Here is a 20,195-nt window from a genome sequence, read left to right on the forward strand (position 1 = left end):
TTGAAATATTTTGTTGAAATATTCAAAAGAGGGAAATATTCTCATTTTGCTTCTTGTCCGCTTCTTGATTAAGATGTGCTGGGTAACATGCTGTTTGGAAATGGTGACAAGGACTCTCAACTCCTTTTCCTGAATTGTAGTTGTTAGTGTCCTGGAACCACCACAATGACATTCCTTGTTTTTCTAGTTCCTAAGTTTAGCAACATACTCCTATAGGTTATTCCCATCAGCCTTCTCCGTTTGAATGAGTTTAAGAATATCTGCAAGCTTAGAAATTTCTCTGCCTTTCAGATAGCGTGTAAAAATTTCAACGTTGATTCTGGAAGAAACCCCCATGTAGGCTCTTTGCGTTTTCCAACACTGGAACAAATGAGGTTGAGATGGGTCATTAGAAGTCTCTGCTACTGCTCATGCCTTCTTTAACTTGTGAAAGAAGGAGTAAAAAAAAAATACATTTTGTACCGTAGTCCATCAATTCTAAGATTATTTTTCACATTTTAACATTCTTGTAACATACATGTGTCTTACAGCTGAATGGCATCTAAGATTGGATGTCAGAGTCTTGTCCTGATGCTTGCTTCGACCCTTCAGATTATTTTTTCTTGTCTTTTACCTGCCTGGTGGTTTTTCTGTCATAAGTCAGAAAGGACCTGTAATAGGAGTTGAGGCAAATACAACTTAGTATGAAAATTTATGTTAGTTTGGCTATTGGTTAGGTCTTACTGTTTGCTGTAGCTTTGGGGGCCAAAATTCCTATAGTGTCCTTATTTTTGTCACATTCCTATAGTGTCCTTATTTTTGTCTCCTTGCTTGATCTTGGGCTGCCCTTGGCACTCTTGCTCAGGGAGTCAGCAGACTATTTCAGCCATACCCTGGTGCCCTACACCCATACTGTTGTCCTACTGGAGAGTTGTAGTGGTGGAGAAGTGTGGGGGGAGAGGAAGCATTCTATAATCTTATGATAAAATCACAGTATTTTGGTGGGCCTGTGCTCCTGGGTGTTTCCTAGTGATATAGCTCTTCCCTTCCCCAATCTGGTGAGACAGAAAGATGACAGGGTATTGGTGTGGGCAAGGTGCACTCTCCCAGCAGAAATAAATCTGACAAAGTCAGAGTAGGACTTTTTGGAGAGTAGGACTTTGCTAAGGAGAAGGCTCTGAGTGACCTGTTTCCCTAGAGTTGCTCCCTCTATCCTGTATCAGAGTGAAAAAGTGATCTTATTTTGCATATTTTCCATGAGAACTTGAGGGGGGGTGCTGCTGGAGATAAAAATCCATAGAAACATAGAGGTGTCCATAGAATTGTGGCTTGTGTCATGTGGACGAATGCGGTCTGGGGGTTTGGTTCAGTTCCCCTCCAACTATGGAGTCAAAGCTTTGTCCTCAGTCCCACCAAGGCACTGCTCAAGTTCTCTGTGAATATAACTGGCCACCACTGTTCTATGCCCAGGCCTCTGGCAGCATCAATTCATGCACTCACGATGTTCTTTTTAGTTTTCTCTTGGATTTTTGTTTCGAGGGATTTTTTGTACCTTTTTTATGAGCTTAGGTTTTCATTTAAAAAATTTTTTGTTTGATTTCTTTCACCATTTCTAGGTGTTTTGTGGCACGATGGTGTTCAGGACATGGAGTCTAGTATTTTGCCAGAACCAGAAGTATGTCTCCTGTGCACTTAACTTTTTTCATGGGTCTGCTCTCCGTTTCAGCTCTCCTTCTGTCTTCTTATGTCACCTCCATCTCCGACCTCTTCCCTAATGGACTTAATCGCTTTGTGTTTTTCCTTTGCACTAACTGTGATCATCTCATGCCTCATTTTCATGCCAGTAACTCAATTTTTAAGGGCCTGTTTTGTCCCTTTCTGGGTCTAATTTATTAGCTATGTAATCATGTTGTTTTGGTTCTCAGTTTATTTATTTAACTCTGCAGTTTCCCTTTCATTTCATTTGGTTATTTTATAATCTTGTCTTTGAAATCATATTTAATTTGATCCAAGGTTTTATTAAGTTATATAGTATTAAAGAACTCATGGGAAACATGCTTTTCTTGTTTGGGTTTTTTTTCCAGACATTATTTTACATTTTAGTTGTGCCTATCTGCGTGCCTTCCTTTCTTCTTTGTATTTGCTATTTTTAAAAATGTATCCATCCATTCGTTCATTCATTTATTGCCATATTTTATTTATGCAGCTGTCATTTCATCTTGCCCAGGCCTTATCCTCATATGTGCCTACTCTTAATTTTTAATTTTCTGGGTTGTAATGGTAGTGAACTATTTTTTCCCATCATTCTTTCCTTACTTGTGGTCCTGTTTATTTTTCCTTAATTTATTAAATCAATTAATCTATATTACTTGTAGAAATACAAGAAATGCCAATAACAAACCAAGGGAGAAAATATTACTTCTCTTATATCTTGCTTCTACCTTCCCTTCATTCCCTCCTTTTTGGCCTTTTGAACCTACCTTTGCATCAGTTACACATGGGCTGTTCTGTTGGGATCCCTGTATCTCTAACTGATGTCTTTAGAAGACCTCGGTTGTAATGAGACACACCACAGTCAGTTCCTGGCAGAGTTCATTGGAAAAGCCTGGTGCTGAAGCTGCACACATCTCTGTAATTTCTCAGGCATCTGTGGGGGATCTGGTGCTACATGTGATTCTTTGCTCTTAGCCCATTCAAAGATAATGTTTTATGTGCACTGCATGTGTAGTAGTGAAGGCAAAGCTTGGACACTGATTCAGTTAGGATGATGGTTAAGTGTAAAGGGAAATTTATTGTATCTGTTCAAGTAGAGTTGAGATAAAGTTGATTCCTGGGTCACGCAGGGCCACTGAAGCACTTCTCCCTCTCCTGCACTCCATAATCTCCCCTATTCCTGCCACCATGTCCTCTACTTCTCAGCTCTGTAAACTCCAGGAACAGTGTCTTCTTGGTTAGGATCACTCTTATGATCACCTTCCCCAGCTTCGTTCCTCCAAATTTGGGTCTTTGGGGGGAGATAGGGAGGCCCGTCCTCTTGCAGAAGTGGAAAGAAAGCCTTTCAGTCTCAGTAAAAAGTGCACTCTTGAAATCTCTCCTTGGGGAACCTGGGCAGTGCTGGGGATGGGGTTCACCCAGCAGGAACCATATAACGTCAGGGCAGGTTACTTCCCCAGGGAATCCTCTCATACCTGCACACACAGGTAGCAGAAGCGGCTTGGCCATGAGCCCCGGTCCCTTCGATATTGCACTGGGCAGTGGGTTGTTGTTGTTGTTAAGATTGTATGTATTTTTTGACAGAGGGAAATCACAAGTAGGCAGAGAGAGAGGAGGAAGCAGGCTCCCTGCTGAGCAGAGAGCCCCATGTGGGGCTCGATCCCAGGACCCTGAGATCATGACCTGAGCTGAAGGCAGAGGCTTTAACCCACTGAGCCACCCAGGTGCCCTGGGTGATGGGTTTTATAGGGGAAAAAAATCAGTTCGCATTGGCCAAATCAAGGACCTAAGCTCAGGAGACAGACTTGCCATTAGTTCACCTGGCATGGAAACTTTCCAAGGAGACAGCTTGATGGGCCAGTTTTGTACCCTTGGTTATGATGCATCTTAACTGGGCTTAAGTCAGTAAGGAATTATACACTGACCTGTTGGAATAATACTCTGGTTTGATTTCACAGATTTCTTCCAGGCTTCCTCTGCATTGTTCCTGAAAACAGTGTTCTAATGCTATGCAAGATTAACTTTGGTAATTAAAAATGGGATAAAAGGGTTCAAAAATCACTTTGGGGAATTCGAGAGGCAGTTTTCCAAGGACCATAATTTGCGTTGGTGGAGTTCTTTGGGGCACTGTCTACAGTATCAGGCTCTTCAGAGAGCCATGTTTTAAAGGACCACAGAATAACGCATTTCCTTTATTTATAAGTACTTAACAATACTGTTAGAAATAAGTATATATCTCTAAACAGTGGAGTGATGAGTAAAGAGTTCCAGAACCTTAGTAAGAAAATGGTGAGGTTCCAAGGCCAAGCCCGCTGAGAAGCCGGATGCTGGTGGAAGGGCATAAACATCCAGCACTTGAAACTGTGGCACACATTTTTTTTTTTTTTAATTCACATCTGCACATTCATATATCACAATACCCTTAACCCGTTAGGAAAATTGAATGTTGACATCAAGACATCTACCTTCTGGGCCCAGATTTCTGTGAGAAAACAAATGTAATTATGTGCCACCTGCAAAGGCAGGCCTTTGGGAGTAGAGAGGAGATTTTGTCTCGGTGGGACAACCTTCTAAGTCACCCCAGTACCTTTCTGTTGGAGGAACTTGTTTCTGATCACTGAAAGGTAGAAAACTTGGGACACCTGGTTGGGTCAGGTAAGCATCTGCCTTTGGCTCAGGTCATGATCCCAGGGTCCAGGGGTCAAGCCCACCTTCAGGCTCCTTGCACAATGGGGAGCCTGCTTCTCCCTCTGCCCCTCCTCCTCACGTATGTTCTCTTTTTCTTAAATAAGCAAACTTTTTTTTTTTTTTTTTTTTTTTTTTTTTTAAAGAAAGAAAGCCAGAAAACTTTACTGTGTTTTCGGGACTTCTTGTGTGCTACTCGTTTAATCCTTGCAGTTTGCTGGAGAGATGGCAATCAGTTTCCTATTTTTATGTATAGGAAACCGAGTCTCAGGAAAGTTCAGTGACTGCCCTAAGTCTACATAGCTTGTAAGTAACACAGCCAGGTCTGCCTGTGATGTCTGGACTTTTCAGTTGTACTCCCATGTCACAGACCATGAGCAACCTCAAAAGGAGAACAGAGATGCGGTAGGGCTCTGCACTACGAGAGGGCTGGGTTTTAGGTATAAGAAACAGAAGTTCTTAATGAATTAAGGCCCTTTATCAGTGACTCTCAAACTTGAAAACTTTTACTCTCGTAAAAGTTATGGGAATTCCTCCCAATTTTTCTCATGTGAGTTATATTTATCAATATTTACCATATTAAAAATGGAAATTAAGAAAACAGTTTAAGTCCATTAATTAATTTAAAATTATAATAAACCCATGCCATGTTAATGTGACCAGTATTTTTCTAAAAAAGTAAATACATTTATCCAAGCAAAACAATTAGTGAGAAGGATGGCACTATTTTATATTTTGCCAATCTCCTTAATGCCAAGCTTAATAGAAGACAGCTGGATTCTCTTATCTGCTTCTGTATTCAGTCTGTTGGTGACATCATATGCCATAGGCTCTCTGCAAAGCTCTGCTCAGTGCTCATGAGGAAATGAGGGGGAAATAGCCTAATAACTTCTAATGATTATGAAAAGTTTTTCGCTGATTCTCCAAAGCATCTCAGAACCTCAGAGGTTTCCAGGTGATATTTCGAGAACTCCTGTACAAAACAAATACCAAAGGGAACCACTTTTCATTTACATCACCAAGGTGCTCACTGTTCTGACATTGGGAGCAGAGTGTCATGGTAGCTCAAACACAGGTGTTGGGATAAAGAGGTAAGGGGGTGGATCTCAGCTTCCACGCTGAGCTGTGGGACATGGGGCCAGGAGCTTCTTTTGTTTCACAGTTGATATTTTTATGCACCCCTTCCCTCTTGATTATAAAGGAAGACATAGGCTCAACTGAACATATTTGAGCAGAACGGAGACATATATTAGGCTAAATTTGGGAGCCTTCCCGTAATCCCCATTATTAAAGGAGAATAATAATAGTACTGACTTAGCTGGGTTGTTGTCACAAACTTTAAAAAAAAGCAAAACTGTGTGTGTGCCTGTGTGCACACATGACATTTGGGAAGAATGCAGATGTCTACTGAAGATTTAACTACGGTATTTTCAGATGTCATTTACTGATATTCTCTGTGGTGAAAATCATGTGCTTGTTCATCTTTTGCTCATTTTTCTGTTAGATTGTCTGCCTTATTCTTATTGATTTATAGGAGTTTATTTCTTATTTTGGATATGAGGGGTATGTGTCTGTGGCATGTGTTTCAGATCTACTATCTTGCTGACTTAGGGAAAATCTCAGTTTATTATTCTGTAAAACTAGGACAAAAATATGGTTGGTGTAAAATTAAATTAGATAAAAGAAGTAATCCTTGGTATAAACTAGAGACTACATAAATAGGAATTTATGTTATCCAGCAATTTTTCTCTGCAAACAAGAATTTAGACACAGTGAGATGTATTGTTATCTACTTTTTCTCAGCTTCTATACAAAAGCAAAGAAAAAGTGTTGGGAGCTTTGCAAAATAATGTTGAATAATGTTGCTGTACAGCTTCCAGAAGAATAATTGCTATATGAAATACAAGATAGCACATTACACATTATCAGAACTGGTGTGCCCAAAGCAGATACATGCTTATTCTGGGAGATTGTTCAAAAAGCATGGCTGCTTAAATCAAAGTGCACTTTTTAAAAAAATATTTTATTTATTTATTTGACAGAGTGAGAGAGATCACAAATAGGCACAGAGGCAGGCGGGGGGAGGGGGGAGGGGAAGCAGGCTCCCCACTGAGCAAAGAGCCTGATGCAGGACTTGATCCCAGGATCCTGGGATCACGACCCAAGCCGAAGGGAGAGGCTTAACCCACTGAGACACCAGGGGCCCCAATCAAAGTGTAATTTTAAAAGAAAACAACACTCCCTTTATTGAAGTATGCGTGATATACAGAAACTTTATTTGTATTTATTTATTTATTATTTATTTCTATGATAACATTTAACACAAGATCTACCCTTTTAATAGATTTTTAAGTATATAATATAGTATTGTCAAGTATAAGCTCCATGCCTCACCAGAAATCTCTAGGAATTGTTTATCTTTCAGAGCTGAACCTTGGTTCCCCTGGCCTAAAACCTCCCATTCCCCTGGCAGCCACCATTCCATTCTGTGCTTCTTTGTGCTCAGCTACTTGTTGATTCCTCATATAGGTGGTATTTGCTTTTCTGTGTCTGACTTATTTTACTTAGGATAGTGCCCTCCTTGTTCATCTACGCTCTCACAAATAGCAGAATTTCCTTATTTTACACTGTTGGTGGGAATGTAAGTTGGTGCAGCCACTTTGGAGAACAGTGTGGAGATTCCTTAAAAAATTAAAAATAGAGCTTCCTTATGATCCTACAATTGCACTCCTGGGTATTTACCACAAAGATACAGATGTAGTGAAAAGAAGGGCCATCTGTACCCCAATGTTTATAACAGCAATGGCCACAGTTGCCAAACCGTGGAAGGAGTCTAGATGCCCTTCAACAGATGAATGGATAAAGAAGATATGGTCCATATATACAATGGAATATTACACCTCCACCAGAAAGCCTGAATACCCAAGGTTTGTATCAACATGGATGGAACTGGAGGAGATGACGCTGAGTGAAATAAGTCAAGCAGAGAAAGTCAATCATCATATGGTTTCACTTACTTGTGGAGCATAAGGAATAACATGGAGGACATAGGAGAACGCAAGGAAAAGTAGATTAGGAGACATTGGAGGGGGAGATGAACCATGAGAGACTGTGGGCTCTGAGAAACAAACTGAGGGTTTTGAAGGGGTGGGGATTGAGGGGTTAGGTGAGCCTGGTGGTAGGTATTAAGGAGGGCAAGTATTGCATGGAGCACTGGGTGTGGTGCATGAAGAATGAATCTTGGAACACTGAAAAAATAAATTTAAAAAAAGAAATAAAAAAGAATTTCCATATTTTTTAAGGCTGAATAATATTCTGAGGTGCTCAGAATAAAACAAAAACCAAAAAAACAATGAGGCATTAGACTAGCTGGCTTTGGGGTTGCTTTGTCACAAGGGCCTCCTATGATTCCATGGCAGGAGAGCTCTGTGGGGAGGGCACCTGCACAGGGACAGCCACTGGCACTGAGTCACATGTCACAGTTTTCAGGATGCTCTCCTTGCCTCTTCCACTCTAGAAGGTGGTCAGGGCCTCTGTTACCTCCTTATTTCCTAGGACAGAAAATTGGAACCCACAGAAACTGAGTGCCTATGATTGGAGGGCTCAGATTGGAGCCTGGAGGGTCTTCTGCTGGTATGGGGTCTGCTCCTCCACGCTGTCCTGCAGGGCTGGATCAGATCAGGGATGACCAGGTGGCCGCCTGAGGGTCTGGAATCACTGAAGCTCATGTTCAGATTCTGCGCTGCTTGCTGGTTATTTATTCAGAGACCCTGGGGCTAGGGTTTGGGACTTGGGTTTGGAGATATCATTCTCCCTCCCTGCAGGAATCCTAGTGTTTGTCCATTGTGCCACCCAGCTCATGAGGAAAGAGATTATTGAAAGCAGCTTCATCAGCTAATTCAGGATTTAAACAAGCTCAAGGGAGTGCAGAAGGCTGATGGCTTTTCTGTCAGTGAAGGATGTTTACTTGGGAGAGAAGGAAGCTTCCCTCCTGGGTTGAATAAGTACAGCTTCTGGACAGTGAGAGTGGAGCCCCTGCAAACCCTGCCAGGAACATCCAAATGCCTGAGGCCAGAGACGCATCTGGGAACCACAGCTCCATCTGCCAACTTTCTAAACCAAAGCCTCAGTCTCCGTGCCCAGTTCTCCACATCACCTCAGCATGGACAGCAATGCAAACCCTGAGGCATGATAGTTGAATGCAGGCTTAAGTTTTGCCTTGGGCCCTCTTGCAGAAGGCTCAGGAAGTAGGGCACTGCAGGTATGCTGGGGGTGGCAAGAAGGAATGGCTAGAGGCTGGCGTGGGCACCAGGGTGTGTAGGAGATCTGGCCACTGTAGACTGCGCAGGCCCTGGGTCACCTAAGCTGCACACTTGCAGGGCCACTGAAGTGTCCTCTGCAGGCAGGTGGCTATCCTCTGTTTTTATAACTCCAGGAGCTGGTTACTAGGTGCTTTCTGAAGTAGGCCGGATTCTTGCAGGCTGTAATCTCTCTTATGTCTCTCCTCAGTGCTCCTCATTCTCCTTTGCAAAGCCGAGGTCCTGAGCTGAGTTGCCGGCTCTATGCGGGAGCCGCTGTTGAGTCAGGAGGCAGCCTCAGTCCCGGCAGGAGAAAGGAAGAGGGTAGGGAGAGGGCAGGTCCTGGGAGGTGAGAAGGAGTGAGGTCTTGAAGAGCAAATGATACAGGTGATGTGATAAGGGAGCCATGTCTTTTGGTCTTCCAGTATCATAGGGTGTCAAAAGGAAGGCTCATTCTTGGGACTCCATCCCTGTCATTCTGTCTGAAGGCACCCTGTTCCTTTTCTGTCACCTTTTGTAATTATATCATTCTTGAGTTGTCTAATCCCATTCCTGACTCACATTCTACATTCTACGAGCTCAAGAATGATGTTCAGTTCCTACTGTATATGTCCGGATAGCAATGAGACGGGAAGTGCTCTGCAAACATTTGTTGAATGAGTGAGTGAATGAATAAATGAATGAACACTTGGCTGGACTGTGGCTTGTGTACTACACTAGGAACCGTAGACTTCATTCTGTTAGCAGTGCAGCTGGATAAGGGCAGAGAGCCCCATCTGGAGCTGAGTGGAGGTCAGTGTGTGGTGGGGTATTATCTTCATCAGCTTGGGCTCCTATAACAAAAATATCACAGACTGGGTGGCTTAACACACAATTATTTCTTACAGGTGAGGATGCTGGGAAATCCAGGGTCAGTGCCCTGGTCGATCTGGTATCTGTGCGAACCTGCTTCGTGGTTCATAGACTGCTCTTTTCTCCCCTGTGTCCTCACAGGGCCAAAGGGGTGAGGGGGCTTTCTGGGGTCTCTATCATAAGGCACTGATCCCATTCACAGGAGGCTCTGCTCTCAGGACCTAATCTTCCAAAGGCCCCACCTCCAGATGTCATCACGGTGGGGTTAAGTTTGAACATGGGAATTTCCGGGGGACACAAACATTCAGTGTGTGATGGAGAGAGGGTACTACACCCGGGGGTGGGAAAGAGGTAGGACATTTTGTCGCTGGGCAGACTGAGAAAGCTGAGAGACACAGCCAGCGGGTGGCCCTGGGCTGGAAGCAGGAGAAAGAGACCCACTCTGGGATGCACAGCCTCCTTGCTGATCTGTGGGCTGGTCCCCGGAGTCTCCGCGGAGGGCTCCCCTACCTGGCATCCTTGTGCTCTCCGGCAGTATCTGGCTGCTGCTTAGTGTTGATTACAGTTTGAAATGCCGGCACTTCAGTCCCATGCTGCTACACACCACAGAAATTCCGTTTCACTCTAATGAGGTTTCAGTTAGAATGTTGGAAAGAAGAAAGCCTTTTAATTAGATTGGTAGTAATTGAGTTCCCAAACCACAGAAGCTTTTTTCTCAGAAGCTGAAGACACAGATGCGATTAAAAGAAGGAAAGCCACCCAAATGGAACACTGGCTAATTTTAAGTCCATTAAAAACAACAACTCCTTAATAAGTTGATGCAATGGATATATGTCCTTAAAGAGTTCACTGATGCTTTCAAATAATATTGGAGATTGACCCGGAAAAAGAGTTTTCTTGCGGTGCAAATACACGGCTCTATCGGGGACCATTTGCTCAGTACAGAATACCGAGAGACGTCAGCTATGTAACTTTTTCCACCAAAAAGACACTGCCGTGTTTTATTTTGGAAAATAGGGTGTGTTTTTGCTCTAACCAAGCTGACAACATTTTCTGGACACAGCTGCAACCTGAGACTTTACTAGGATGCTGTCGCCTGTCGCTTCCCAAGCAGTTCTGTTCTTTCTTTGGGATTCACATACCTCCTTGCCTGCCAAGTTCAGCTCTCAAAGTTGCTCCGGGTATGAGCGGCTGAGCTAGGGGCATTGGTGCATCAAAGAATCTTTGCCAAATCCTTACATGTTCAACACATTTTTTTTTTAAGATTATTTATTTATTTGACAGACAGAGATCACAAGTAGGCAGAGAGGCGGGCAGAGAGAGAGAGAGAGGAGGAAGCAGGCTCCTGGCTGAGCAGAGAGCCTGATGTGAGGCTCGATCCCAGGACCCTGGGATCATGACCTGAGCCAAAGGCAGAGGCTTTAACCCACTGAGCCACCCAGGCGCCCCTCAACACATTTTTATTTTAATGGGGAACAGCATTTATTTCTCATTTGCATCCCAGCCCTCTGGCCACGCCCCAGCAGATGCCATGTTGTTTCTTCCATTGGGTCTGTTTTTGTGTAAGCCATCAGTTAAAGGAGCCAGGTAAATCCTGGTGGAGGAACTCACAGTCTCAGCTTCTAGGCACATCTACTTGGGGGCATTGCTTAATACTTTCTCCTAAAGAGACTGGCAGTTGTCAATTTACAGAGTCGTTTAGGTGGGAATTGGGTGCTAAGTTCTGCATAACACCATCACAGTAGAACTACTGCAGGAGACTTGCTCATTAACCTGCACACATTGGTATTTGCTGGGCCATCTTGGGCTTGGCCAGCTGTGATAAGATGATGCTTACATCCCAGCTGGAAAGGTTGATATTGCCTAGAATCTTCTGGAGACGTCCTGTGCTGGGGCAAAGCCATGGTTATTATACTATCCCAGGTTCTGCTTAGAGCACAGACTAGGCACCTTGCTGGATCCCATCCTTAGGTGGTTTGGAAATGTGGGGAGAAGGGGCTTTGAGTCAGAGATCCAAGTTTGATTAGCTCCGTCAGAGAGTCATCTTACCTTGCTGAAACTTGGTTTGCTCATTAGGACAGGATTTACCTTGTAGGTGTATGTCAGGGGCCAGGCATCCTTCTTGGTAGCTAGAAGATGAGAGAAAAGGTAGGCAGATCCACAGGGACCAGGCAGAAATGTGACCCATGCAGCACCATTGGCATACAGTGTGTCTGCTGCCATAGGGTCATATTCCCTTTCCTGGGGGAGGGAAGCACGAGATATTGATATTTGTTTAAAACTGTATACATTCTGGTAATAAACTTGACTTTAAAGAATTGGAATTTGTACCCAATTTTATTTTCTTAAGCATTTTAATTAAGGTAAAGTGTACAAAGGAGAATAAGCTAAATCATTAGCATGTGTCATCTCTGGATAACGGGGCTGTGGGGTTTTAATTTTCTTCTTTATACTTCTTCATATTTTGTAAGTGCTCTATAATGTACATAATTTCAGGATAAAGAGAAAAGCTTAACTCTGGGGAAATGCTGCTTGTGTGTATTTGGAAGTGCTCAATGCCTCCTAATTTCCACACACTCCAGCAGTCTGAGCAATCTGATTCCTGCATGAATAACAGTATCATTCCCTCTTTTGTAAACCATATAAACCATATTTATATGGGTCTTTCTTTTTCTTTGAAGGATGAGAAGAACCAAGTTTTAACCACCAACATTTGGCTGCAGATGGTAAGTTGGGACAATGGCAGTCCTCCCCTGCCAGTCTTCCTGCTCATACTTCACAGTAGCCAGTGCTTGAAATGCAGGGGAAGCAGAGGACCCCTGAGCAAAGCCAGGGAAGTCCTCCCTCACTGCACACATGCCAGTGTATGTGAACTAGAATGCCCACTCTGGGGTTTCTCATTGCATCCTGCAGGATCGAGTGCATGCTTATGTTTCTCTATGCAGTGATTTGAGGGACATTTTAAAACCACTTCATGCAAAACAAATAATAAGACTAAGATCTGCATTGTCTGTAACGTGTCTATAACCTGCACTAACTGGACCCCAGGGCTCAGGGGCACCTGCCTCTCCCACCTCGCCATGCCCCCTGGATGCACATATTGGAATATTAAGGAGTTGCCTAAGCCAGAGGCCTCCACACTTAGTGTTCCAGTGGCCCCTGCAAACATTTGGAAACGCTATATTCCATTCATAGATTTTTAACTTGACATCTAAAATTCTCACCTAAATTTAATGAATTGCAAATGATGTCTCTTCCATCAAATTGTAAATATTGACATTTGAAAGTAAAACTGTTAGTCTCTATTTTCAGTGGAATCTAAATGCCATAATAATTTGATATCCATATCATTCACTTAAGAAATATATAAACAAGGTCTTCTTTAACTGCCAGATATTTCACACAGTCCTTGTCTTCTTTGCACTGGCATTGCAATTCTAATTTTCACACAGAATTTTACCCTAACATAATATAATTTTGTGTTTGCAGGTCTTTTATTAATCACTCTGTCTTGGTTCTCTTAAATATAAATATTTACATAAAAAACTATTCCTTTAGACAGTGTGTTAATTTTTTTTCTTCTAGATTGATTTAGGTTTACAATGATTATTGGTACTTAATTCATCAAGGTGACATTCATCTCTCCACCAAAGATGGGTTTTTGTTTTAAATTAATTCATGTATTCATGGATGACTATTTTTTATTATCAGAAATGAGACACTGATGCCTATTTCACCATCAGTTCTATGACTTTTTAAAACAGATGTTATAATGTGTCACTCATAATGAAAGACATTTTCTTACAGCAATGTTAATCAATTCCTTGAACTTCTTCCAGATGACGTGCCAAAGATAATATAGTTTTATCAGGATGTATCAGCTGACAACTTGATTAGTTTCTCTTTCAATTTTGTTGAAAGAAAGGAATGAAATGAATTAAAACCCACCAAAGATCATTTGAAAGTTATTGTCACCCAAGTTTTAATGCATAGATACTGACATTTTGAATTGACTTGTTCCTTCTTGGGCCACTGTCCTAAGATAGGAGCTGAGGTAAGGGAAATATGCCTTTCTTTGTAAGGAGAAATGAGAGAAGGAAACATGGGGAAAAGGGTACTCCCAGGTGGTTCTTGGGCAGGTGAGTTTTAGTGGGAATGCATGTGGAAGTTGAGGGAGAGAAAATGGATTCATGCAAAGCCATCTGCCTTGTGTCCCACAAGTAAGCTTCGCTCTACATGAGATCCCTCAAAGAACATTTTAGAGATGTTGCTGCAGGATTTAAAGCAACATTCTTTAGTGAGCACATCCTACCTCAAAGCCTGTGCACACCTGCTCCAGCTTTCCTCCTTTTATCATGGGCACAGGGTCAATGCTCCCCTAGAGAAGGGCTCTCCCTCCTGGGAAGGGGTTCCCTCTCTTGGTACCTGCTGAGAACCTTGCTTTCATGGTCCTCCCTGTTGCCTCTAACCTCATAATAGAGTCTGCAGGTCATTCTCAGCATATAGGCAGAGCTCAGTTTGTCCGCATTAACCCCTCCAGTGACTCTAGTTTGCTCCTCACCTTTACAGGAATGTTCCTCCAAGTGGTGGCTCCTTGGGCTCAGACTGCCCCCAGCCTCTTCCTATGCTTCTCAGTTAAACTCACCCTGGCCTGGCTTGGGGTGAACAAACCACTAACCCCAGTTTGCTGAATGCTGTACTATGAATAACAATTTTCCCCAGTTTTTTTGTTGAAAATTTTCAAAAATTTCAAGCTCAGTCAAGTCACAGTGAGTGTATGTCCTCGCCTCATAGACTCTGTAATTAGCACTTTGTAATTCTTGCTTTCTCCCATATTTGGCCATCTATCCATCTTCCTATAGATCTAGCTTCTTTTTAAATTCTGTTTAAAGTAGAAGAGCAGACAGTGGTCACCTTCACCCATGTGTTTCATGCAGCTCTTTGACTAGGGTGTCTTTCAAGGCAAAATTTTAGGTACAGTACAATGCCTAGATCCTAAGTGTACTGGTCAGTGAATTGCCAGGCATGCTTTCAGCACTTCAATCCCACCCTCCTCAGGAAGCATCATCCAGGGTGATGTCTTGTGTCCCTTACCTGTCAATACCTGCCCTGTCCCCCTATTCCCCACCACGGGTAGAATACCATTGTTTTATCTTTTCCAGGGATTGATTTTTTCCCCCCTCTTATCTTAATGGGTCTCTCAGGGCATTTGGTAGAGTTGATTGGTCCCTCTTTCTTAAATCTTTCTTCATTTAGTGTCTAGATACTTCTCCTTAAGTTTTTCTCCTAATTCACTCAGACTCCTAAGTTCCCACTGTTGTCTCTTCATGTCTATCCAGCCATTCCTTGTCTCAAGAGTTGGAGGATCCTGGCTTAAGGCACCATTCAGGAGCTAACCCAACTTCCTTCATGGTGTCCCCATGTGGGCACCCAGTAGGCTCTTAACCCTAGTGTATTCCAGACCATTCATTCTTTTCCTTTCACACTTGCCACCTCCATAGTGAAGAGAAGCTAAAATCTTTCTCCACCCATTAAGGTCCTCCCAGTTGGCCTAAAATTGAATTTACATGAGACAGATTAACAGGAGAAAACACAGTTTTGTTATGTGCATATGGAGGCCCAATAATGGCATTGAGACCTACAGAAATGACCAAGACAGATACTTTTAAGCTTCTTAGACAAAGAGACACATTTGTGAGGAATTGACAGGACAAAGACCCTTGTCTTTGGGAGTTTTAATTAGTAAGGAATTCTGAAGGAAATTTGGACTGTGCTGGGAAATTAGCAAAAAGTAACAAAGATTGTTTCTACAGCCTTTTTGGCTCTAAATTTTCCTATCTCTGGTGATAATTATGTCTCTTTAGCTCCTGGTCCAGGGAGGGTATCTTTCATGGGAGAAATTTATTTCCTGCTTTCAGGGAGACAGAGGAGGGTCTGAGTATCCTTCTTGCACAGGCCTTTTTAGGTAACTTTTATTTAAAATAATCAGTATGATGGGCGTTAAGGAGGGCATGTGATGTGATGAACATTAGATGTTATATGCAACTAATGAATCATTGAACACTACATCAAAAACTAATGATGTACTATATGTTGGATAATTGAATGTAAATTAATAAAATAAAATAATCAGTATAACACAGTGGAACATTTTGGGCAGCTGCCCTTGGCCACTACAGTAGCTGTTTCCATTTGGGATAAATGGTAGCTCCATTGTCTTCATTTACTCAGAGCAGAAGCCTCAGAGTCACCCTTAACTCTTGTTTTTCACACCTACATCTGATCTGGCAATTCGATCTTCAAAACAGATCCAACTCTTATCACCACAAGTCAACCCCATTGCTTCTACCCTGTTCTAATCCATCATTCTCTCTCACCCATGCTATTGTGGAGACTCCTAGCCCAACTTTCTGTGTCATTTCTTACCTCCCCTAGTGATGTCTGTTCTCAATATACCAGTCAGTATGATCCCAATAAGAGAAGATGAAGGTTCAACCACAAGCCTCATTGACCCAGATCCTTCCAGAGACTCCTGTCTCACCAGTGACAAGCTGAGGTCCTTGAGGTATTCTCTGACTCTGTCAGCCTGGCCCTTGCTTCTACCACATCCCCCCCAGTCCTCTTTTTCTTGCTGTGCTCCCTGCCCTGCTTGATGCCCTGCACACGTTACCCAAGCACACATCCACCTCAGGGCCTTTGTGCTTGCTCCCTCTAGCTGGAAGACTCTTTCCCCAAGAACCACTTCTTTTCTCCCTCACTTCTTACTAGTCTCTTCCTGAAAATCACCTTTCCAGTGAGGTGTCCCTGACTACTGTCTCACACCCTCCCCTGCTACCCCAGCTCACTCCATTTTCCTTACCCGGTGCCTTTGTTTGGGCTGCTATAAGAAAATACCATAAACTGCGTGGCTATACACAACAGATATTTATTTCTCACAGTTCTGAATGCTGGAAGTCTGAGATCATGGTGCCACCAGCCATGGTTGGGTTCTATTAGGGCCCTCTTTTGAGTTGTGTTTGTGTCATGTTCTCACATGGTTGAGAGGGAGTGAGCTAGTTATTGGCCTCTTTGTATAAGGGCACTAATCTCATTTGGGAGGGGTTCTTCCATATGATCTAACTACCTGCTAACGGCCCCTTCTCTGACATCCTCACATTGGAATTAGGGCTCAGCATAGCAATTTGAGGAAAGCATGCATTCCATAAGGCCATTTCATTTTGTTTCTAGAGCCTTTGTCCCATCCTTTGTTTATTTGTTCTCTGGCTCTGAGTCTCCCTCCCACAACTGGAATGTACACTGGGAGGGCTGGTCTCAGTTGGGTTTATTCACTACTCTACCCCCAGTGGGCACTGAATAATTTTTGTGGAACGAATGAAACAAAAAAACTCAACCTAGGAACCTAGGAAGGGCTAAGATACCATGATACAAAATAGAGCCAACTCCAAATAACATCTGAACACTGTAGTGTAAGGTTGAAGCTCTGGAAATTCTGGGAGATAATACAAATGCTTCCTTTTTAGCATAAAACCAGAATTGCCCGTGTCCTCTATGGTACAGTCCTGCTGTTGCCATTTTTCTTATATAGAGAGAGACACCTAATATGTTCATTGCATGTGAGGTCACAGACAGGTCTGTCTTCTTGAAGCCTACATTCCTTATACCACAGTAAGCAAATGATCTTCAATGACATATATGACTTGGCAAATGTTTTTTTCAAAGTTGTTGTTTTTCAGGAAAATATTATTTTGCCAGATTATTACTTATTACATTGAGTTCAGGGTCTTCATAAATAAACATGCTTGCTTTGAAGGATGTCGCTGGAGACTTCTAAATTTCTCTCAAGCACAGCTTGTTTCTAATTAATTCTCACACTTGCAGAATTGTCTGCAACTTCATTTGTTCTAAAACTCACCTTATCTCACTTATCTATTTAACAAATCTTTTTGAGCACCTATTATGAGGAAGGCATTGAACTGGGTCATGTGAGGGAGACCCAGAAGTAGATGAGACCCAGCTTTTTCTCTTAAGCCATTTATAATCAGGCTGTGCAATTTACATTCAACCAAAAAGGTTAAAATATTGTGACCAAGTGAGTCCCTAGAGATATGGCAAGAGGCAAGCTGGTGGTAGGGACAATGGAGTTCACAGGTGGGGAAAATCTCTGCTTTACAGAAATGGACTATTTTTTTTTTTTTAACATCTTAATTTTATTATTAATATTTTTTCAGTGTTCCAAGATTCATTGTTTATCACCACAACCAGTGTTCCATGCAATATATGCCCTCCTTAATACCTGAGGCCAGGCTCACCCATCCCCCCACCCCTCCCCTCCCAAACCCTAAGTTTGTTTCTCAGATTCCACCATCTCTCATGCTTTTTCTTCCCCTCTGATTTACCCAAATTCAGTTTTCCTTTCCTTCTCTTAATGTCTTAATGTGAAGATCAGAGAGCAGTAGACCAGGGCAGAAATATGGACAGGAGGGGAAAGAAAAATCAAGGAAATTGCCTTCAGCAAATTTTATTTCCCAGAGCTTCCTGTTGCTGAATTGCTGTTCTGAAAACCTGAATCTGCATAATCTTTTCCCCCAGGGTATTTGAACTCTGAGGTCAATATTCTGCAAATGAGAGATTTTCTATACAGTCTGAATAGAAGGATGGAAAAGTAAAATAAATTAATTAATTATATTTTCTTTTGAGTTACAGTTTGTTACTGTGTTTTCCTTTTTTTCACTTACCCTTGATTTGGCAGGAATTTCCAGCTATTTAGATAACCTGAAGGAAGAGAAAGTTGCTGTTCTGTTTACCTCTTATTCCTAGGAGGAAGCACTTGGGGTATTTTTTTTTCTATAGAGTAGTTTCATCATTTTGGGGAGCCTGTCAGATATAATCTGATTTAATCTGTGAGAAGAAATAGAAGAACCATTTTGGTTTCTGAAGAGAAATCCAAAGACTTGCCTGTGCTTTTCAAAAGATCTCGGAATTTTGATCTCGGAATTTTGACCGTTCTTCTGGCTCTACCTTCCCCATCCTTTTTGTTCTCTATTTTCTACTTCCCGATTCCAATTATGGAAAGAATAGTATTCACATTGTAGAATGTTACAAGTGTCAAGGGTGTAAGGTTTTATAGGCGAGATAAACACAACACCAGGCAAAGTGGGCGCAAGGCAAGATTTATTAAAGGCACTCTCCGGTGAAGTTTCGGGGCTCAGGAGAAGGGGAGCCAGGAAAGTCGCACTGGGAGGAGGTGGGCACCCTCGGGGCGAGGTTCCTTGACTCTGGAAAGAGGAGTGGGGGAAGTTGCACTGGGAGGGAGTTGGCGGTGGGGGGGGGCATTGTCTTTTATTTGTTTCCTGCATAGGTATCGGGTTACCTATGGAGATGTGACCTGGGCATACATCCTTTTGGCGGGAGAGTCAAGGGTGAAGGAAAGTGTGGGAGGAGGCTGGAAGATGGCAGGACCCACGGTCATTTCTGTTATTCTTCCTGCACTCCCAGAGCCGCCAGTCATTTCTGTTGTTCCTCCTGCACTCCCGGAGCCCGCCAACCCAACAAGGAAGGAAAGAGGAAGGAGGAGGCCCACTTTCTTTCTTTCTTTTTTTTTTTTAAAGATTTTATTTATTTATTTATTTGACAGAGAGAGATTACAAAGAGAGAGAGATGAGGAAGCAGGCTCCCCGCTGAGGAGAGAGTCCGATGCGGGACTTGATTCGAGGACCCTGAGATCATGACCTGAGCCGAAGGCAGTGGCTTAACCCACTGAGCCACCCAGGCGCCCCAGAGGCCTACTTTCTTCATCTGTGATCAAAACAGTTGACTCGAAGAATTTTCAAAACACACATGTATGGAGTTTTCTGACACCAAGTACATGCTCTTTCACACCTACGATCAGTTCTCTGATTCTCTGGACACAGACTGGGTGTCCAGCCTTTCAGTTCTATTCTGATCCTCTCTACCTGGAGTTAGCATCAGATCGTACAAGTCAAGGTCTCAGTCCCACAAGACTACTCCCAAAGCATGCCAGCCACAGTGTGGGTGTCCAGGCTACTCATACTTCTGTCCAGCTGAGTTCAAATTCAGAACAGCTCATGGAACTCAAGAAAACACTTATATTTACTGATTTATTATAAAGAATACTGGTCAGGAACAAGTAAATGGAAGAGAGGCATAGGGCAAGGTATGGGGGAGACACAGAGGTTTTCTGCCCTCTGTGGGCTACTGTCCTGGCACCTGGTCACCAACCCATAAGCTCTGAATTTTGTTCAAGGGTTTTTATAATCCATTCTTCATTCTCTCTCCTCTGCCTGGATATTAAGTTTGGGTGGGGCTGAAAAATCCCACCCGGGAGTCAAAGCTTGGTCTCTCTGATGTCCAGCTTCATCCTGGCTACCTGAGGTGATCTAGGGGGTCCACCTTAAGTCACCTCACCTCTTTAGAATAATCTTAGATGGGCTCAGATATATGAATAACAAGAGACATTCCTATCCTCAGGGAATAACCAAGGTTTTAGGAACCCTGTGCCAAGAACCTGGGACATAGACCAAATATGTATCTTATTATACCAGAGGTACTTTCTCTTCTCTCTCGTTCTCCTGTTATAAATATTTTCATGCATGTGCATGCACACACACTTAAAAAGTTTCCTGTGGGCTCAAGGCAAATTTTAATGAG

At 42.7% G+C, this 20,195-nt stretch overlaps 1 protein-coding gene across 1 annotated transcript in view; it reads left to right on the top strand.

Annotated features, from left to right (window-relative positions):
• CHRNA7 (cholinergic receptor nicotinic alpha 7 subunit) overlaps positions 1-20,195 on the top strand; it is a 117,355-nt gene that overhangs the window by 32,621 nt on the left and 64,539 nt on the right. Inside the window, exon 3 of the mRNA XM_004779547.3 lies at positions 12,209-12,253. Within this exon, the coding sequence (XP_004779604.1) occupies positions 12,209-12,253 (45 nt within the window). The remainder of the gene's footprint in view (positions 1-12,208; positions 12,254-20,195) is intronic.

Source organism: Mustela putorius, unplaced genomic scaffold, assembly GCF_011764305.1.
Source record: "Mustela putorius furo isolate JIRA1106 unplaced genomic scaffold, ASM1176430v1.1 tig00003972_pilon_pilon_pilon, whole genome shotgun sequence".
NCBI lineage: Eukaryota > Metazoa > Chordata > Mammalia > Carnivora > Mustelidae > Mustela > Mustela putorius.